Raw genomic sequence first — 6000 nt, forward strand, 5'->3', positions numbered from 1 at the left:
CCACCACTCTCTGGGTGAAGAAGTTTCTCCTCATCTCTGTCCTAACTGATCTACCCCGTATTTTTAAGCTGTGTCCTCTTGTTCGGCACTCACCCATCAGTGGAAACATGTTTCCTGCCTCCAGAGTGTCCAATCCTTTAATAATCTTATATGTCTCAATCAGATCCCCTTTCAGTCTTCTAAACTCAAGGGTATACAAGCCCAGTCACTCCAGTCTTTTAGTGTAAGGTAATCCCGCCATTCCAGGAATTGATCTCATGAACCTACGCTGCACTCCCTCAATAGCCAGAATATCTTTCCTTAAATTTGGAGACCAAAACTGCACACAGTACTCCAGGTGTGGTCTCACCTGGGCCCTGTCCAGCTGCAGAAGAACCTCTTTGCTTCTATACTCAATTCCTCTTGTTATGAAGGCCAGCATGCTATTAGCCTTCTTCACTACCTGCTGTACCTGCATGCTTGCCTTCATTGACTGGTGTACAAGAACACCCAGATCTCTCTGTACTGCCCCTTTACCTAAATTGATTCCATTTAGGTAGTAATCTGCCTTCCTGTTCTTGCCACCAAAGTGGGTAACCATACATTTATCCAAATTAAACTGCATCTGCCATGCATCTGACCACTCACGTAACTTGTCCAGGTCACCCTGTAATCTCCTAACATCCTCATCACATTTCACCCTGCCACCCAGCTTAGTATCATCAGCAAATTTGCTAATGTTATTGCTAATACCATCTTCTATATCATTAACATATATTGTAAAAAGCTGCGGTCCTAGTACTGATCCCTGGGGTACCCCACTGGTCACTGCCTGCCATTCCAAAATGGAGCTGTTTATCACTACTCTTTGTTTCCTGTCAGCCAATCAACATTCAATCCAAGTTAGTAATATGCCCCCAATACCATGCGCCCTAATTTTGCTCACTAACCTTCTATGTGGGACTTTGTCAAAAGCTTTCTGAAAGTCCAGGTACACTACATGGTACCCGGGTTCCTGGCGCTTTGAGGCAGCAGTGCTCACCACTGGGAAAAAAAAATGCATTAAAACATGGAAATGATTAAACTGGTCCAAAATAATTTTGTACACTTTTCTGTACTGGACATAAATGAGTTTGGACTGGTACCAAATTTCCATATTTTACTGTGATTTAGTTTTCTTTCACATACCTACATACACCTGGTTTTGGCAGAAAATAGCTGCAAGGCACCAGAATTTAGTGGGATAGCTTGTGTCCAATCTTCCCAGACATCCCATTGCCAAATCCATGGAAATCATTTTAAAGCAGTAGGCCTCTTAGCTATGCAAAATAGGCATTCTTGAAAGACCCCACTGAGAAACCAGTTCAGAAGTCATATGATACCAGGTTAAAGGCTAACAGATTTATTTCGAGTCATAGAGTAATATAACTTTAAAACAGGCCCTTCGGCCCAAACTGCTCCATGATGACTATGATGCCCACTCAGTTAGTTCCCAATTGTCTGTATTTGGTCCATATCCCTCTCATATCCTTCCCATCCATGTACCTATCTAAATGTTTTTTACATGTTGCTATTATGCCTGCCTCAACCACTTTTTCTGGCAGCACATTCCATATAAGCACCACTCTCTGCAAGAAGAAGTTGCCTCTCAGGTCCTTCTTAAATCTTCCCCATTTCACCTTAAACCAGTGCCCTCTAGTTTTCACTTCCCCATCCCTGGGAAAAAGATTACGTGCATTTATTCTATCTATGCCTCTCATGATTTTATGCACCTGAATAAGGTCTCCCTCATTCTCCTACATTCCAAGGAATAAGGTCCTATCCTGGTCATCCTCTCCCTCAAACTCAAGCCTACTAGTCCTGGTAACGTCCTTGTAAAACTTCTTTGCATTCAGTTTGACTATGTGTTTCCTGTAACAGAGTGACCAAAACTGTACATAATACTCCAGTGCGGCCTCACCAACAATTTATACAACAGCGAGAGGAGGAGCCTTGCCTGATGCAGGAGCAGCACTATGAAAGCATGTGATATTAAATAAACCTGTTGGATTGTAGCCTGGTGACACATCACTTCTGACATTGTTCACCTCACTCCAACACTGGCAGCTCCACATCAGAGAAACCAGTTGACAATAAGCAGTGTGGGTGGCCTGCCTGGTTATAAGTCTTCAGCATCCCTGTGAGCATGAAAGGCGTGTAACTTTTAAAAATGATATGACATAAAGGGACCAGAGTTGCCCTCTGAATGCAGTGGAAATACAGACTTGGCACAGGTACTATGATTAGCTGTCACCTGTCTTTTACCTCAGCCTGTCCTTGAGGTCAGGAGTCTATGAGGCCGATGGCCTACCGTTTGTGTCATTGCTGTTTGTGGAGTTGTATCCAGCTCTAGTGGCTCACAGGGAGTATGCTAAAGAGGAGAAAAGCCAAGTGCCACCAATTCACAGGAGGATTATTGCATCTATTGATTGTACACGCTAAACTCCAGATAGTGTACCCAAGTTAGCCCCATGCTACAGGTTTGCTATTAAAAAGATTTTTAAAAGTACCAGCTAAATTCTAGAAAATCCACACTGAACGAAACTCTGTCACAATGATAGAAGGCTCATGTTAACAAAAGCCAGGCCTAACTGTGTTTGAAATATACCAAGCAAATCATGTCTTTCACTGACAGTGTTTACGCATTACAATGACAAAATCTTAAACCATTCATAAAATACTCAGTGGTCATGTTTTTGAAAAGCACTTACAGAGCATGGAACTTGGTTAAGTCTGTATGAGAAGCAGCCACATATAATCACTATTGTGAGTAATCTGTGGTTTCAGAAAGCATTTTGTTGCTTTTGTTTAAGTTTAAATCACTGAATGAAAATGAGGGGTTGCTGTACAAAGACTTGCAAATTAGATTTTTTTTATTTGGAGTTTATGAAAATCCTGTCTGAACCATAAAATTTCTTGGCAAGGTAGTTCTGAGTTTTCCTCAGAGTAAAGCTGAAGTGAATGCATTGTGTAAACAGTGAGATCCCACTGGACCCAGCATTGTGCTTTAATTGGTCTAAATCTCAGGAGCAAGTCAAAGATTGGCTCAATCAGAAGGAACAAAGGATCATTGCACATTCAGCTATAAAGTAACAGCAAAAAATAATCAGTAGGTACCTTGGGGCCATCAATTCTGATACTGGACATAAATGAGTTTGGAAGCTGAGGCAGAAACAAAGTTATCTTAATTAATTGAGGAGAGAGGAGCTGTAAGAGGAGAATGAATAGTCCAAAAGGGGAAAGGTTGGGGATTGAGTTTAAGAGTAGCAAATGCCAATCAATGTGCACAAATTCAGGGAATGAAGAACAAATACTGGGAATGAAATATTGACAGTACTAAGTTACAGTATGTACTACAGTCCAGCACTAAAAATAGAAAGGTTTCAACTGTAATTGAGTATAACATGAAGATTCTGCTTGGATTTGATGTTAACATCTGCAGCCTCATAGTCAATGCCTCAATGTCTTGCTCTTCTTTATCTCTCTATGTCCTCCAGTCCTTCAACCTTCCAACAACTCTACATTCTTCCACTAAATGGGTATATTCTACCTATTGCCGGGCATGCTTTCAGCCATCTAGACCCAAAACTCTTGATTTCCTTCCCCAAAGCTCTGTGTATCTCCATCTCTATTCCATCCATGAAAATCTTCCATGAAACTTCTTGATTTGATCAAATTTCTAGTTCCTTGTTCTTAGCATTCGTTCTCTCATTGTCAGTTTTGTTTGTCTGGTTATGTTCCTGTAAAACACATTGGAATGGCTTACAGCTTTGAAAGCCTCAATATAAAATACAACTTCATGTTGGTAGTTCATGAAAACAATCAGCATTCAGCAAGAAAGTCAAAAGAGGCCTAGTGCCTGGCACAAGAAATGAGAGAAATAAAGGAAATCAATTCTTCTTTCATTTTTATCGAACTGTTGTCCAAAATGTTACTTCCATAAAATAAAAGCTCAGAAAGCAATATCTAGACTGATGAGGAGGAAAGGCCAACTTCAGCAAAGGCATAAAAGGAGTATTGGTGGATCGGTTGCTATCACACCCCTATTTGATTTTACTGTCTGTTGATTTGAAAGGGAAAGAAAATTGGGTGCAGACATTTAGAGGAAGTCAATTTGTCTCCTGTAAATGATAAACTGTATTTCCATTATGTCCAAACAGAATTCTAGCATGACTAAAATATTTGAATTCTAGATAATTTTTCTGACATGATTTTTTTTCAAAATATAAATTTATGTTTCTACAGGGGTCTGATGCCCAAAACACTGGATGGACAAATCACCATGGAGAAAACACCAAGTTACTTTGTTACTAAGGAGGCAGCTGCCCGAATCTATGCAATGTCCAAGGATGCCAAGCTAATAGTGGTGGTTCGGGATCCTGTCACAAGGGCGATTTCTGACTATACACAAACTCTCTCAAAGAAACCGGATATCCCCAGTTTTGAGAGTTTGGCCTTCAAAAATAGGACTACAGGCCTGATCGACACCTCATGGAGTGCTATTCAGATTGGCATCTATGCCAAGCACCTGGAGAATTGGCTCCTTTATTTCCCAATGGGCCAGATTCTGTTTGTGAGTGGTGAGAGGCTGATCAGTGATCCAGCCGGAGAACTAGGCAAAGTACAGGACTTTCTGGGTCTGAAGAGAATCATCACTGACAAACATTTCTATTTCAACAAGACCAAGGGCTTCCCCTGCTTGAAGAAGCCAGAGGGCAGCAGCAAGCCCCACTGTCTGGGCAAAACTAAAGGCAGAACCCATCCCAACATTGACCCAGAGGTCATTCAGAGACTGAGAGACTTTTACCGGCCTTTCAACATGAAGTTTTACCAAATGACAGGACAGAATTTTGGTTGGGATAACTGAAATACTAAGCATGTAAAATATTACCAATAAGACTTTTTGAGTAAAATAATAAGATAAAAAGATATACTGAGTAAATTTGGACGTGATGCTGTTGGAAGCAAGGCTATTTTATCCTGATGTTCAAATATGCATTTTTGCATTATTTATTTAAACTATTAGCTACATATTACAAAAGGTTATAGAATGAGCACTCTAGCACATTTGCATTAGAGTTCAGTTTAACTTGGAATTATTTAGAAGTTTTTGACACTTGTTATCTCAAAATTATAAATCTTTTCGCAGAAATTGTTATTTTTACAGAGTTGCTAATTCTTTGTATTATCTTAATATTTTATTCACAGATTGCTTTAACTGAGGGTGCTATTTTCTGTATTGGGTAATTTCTTTTACCTCACTTATGAGTTTTTGAAAGCACACATTTAATAAAGGTTACGGGTATTTATAACAGTGTCATTTGCAATCAGCAGTCACTATTTGCTTCAAAGACATGGTATGACTATATCCTTGCCTGTTTATGTGAGTGATTGTAAGCTTTTGTGAATGAAGCAGTCATTTCAGAAATAATGGAGAAAGTTTGGTTTTAGCTCATAAATGAGCATGAAGATACTGACGTGGAATTAACTCGTGTCCATTTGTTACAAATTAGGTAACACAAAAAACATTGTGATGTTACTGACTGTAACAATTCGTTATCCAGCACTAAGTGCACTGTTCAGTGGCTGCAAGCCAGATCACAAATCTTGAGGGGTTAACAGGAATTCTCACTGGCCTGGAATACTTAAAACAACCCTTCACCTCAAAGGAGTTGTGCAATTTTGATTTGAAAAAGTAAAGGAATTAATTGAAGAAGCATTAGATTTGAGAAAGACAATGAAATAGTATAACTTGACAAAGCACTCAGTTAATGGTTCTCTGGTAGCGTACTGGAGTCCTTGCTGTAGGAGATGGTGAAGAGGAGAGAGGTCCTCCAGATAATCCCTTCAAAGTAAGTAGATCATTGAACAGATCAATGCCAGGAGGCTACTCACAAGGAGCTGAGTGCAGTGCTGAAATTAGTTCAATGATCTCCCATGAGTGATCAAGGTCAGTAAATGCATCTTCAAATGTCTCATTCC

The 6000-nt window shown here is 39.9% G+C and overlaps 1 protein-coding gene across 1 annotated transcript in view; it reads left to right on the plus strand.

Moving 5' to 3' along the window:
* Positions 1-5305, plus strand: part of LOC132827839 (heparan sulfate glucosamine 3-O-sulfotransferase 3A1-like) — a 157036-nt gene extending 151731 nt beyond the window's left edge. Inside the window, exon 2 of the mRNA XM_060844587.1 lies at positions 4264-5305. Coding sequence (XP_060700570.1) covers positions 4264-4885 — 622 coding nt within the window. The 3' untranslated portion in view covers positions 4886-5305. The remainder of the gene's footprint in view (positions 1-4263) is intronic.
* Positions 5306-6000: the final 695 nt, after the last annotated feature.

The sequence above is a fragment of the Hemiscyllium ocellatum genome, chromosome 25 (genome assembly GCF_020745735.1).
Source record: "Hemiscyllium ocellatum isolate sHemOce1 chromosome 25, sHemOce1.pat.X.cur, whole genome shotgun sequence".
In the NCBI taxonomy this organism is placed as follows: Eukaryota; Metazoa; Chordata; class Chondrichthyes; order Orectolobiformes; family Hemiscylliidae; genus Hemiscyllium; species Hemiscyllium ocellatum.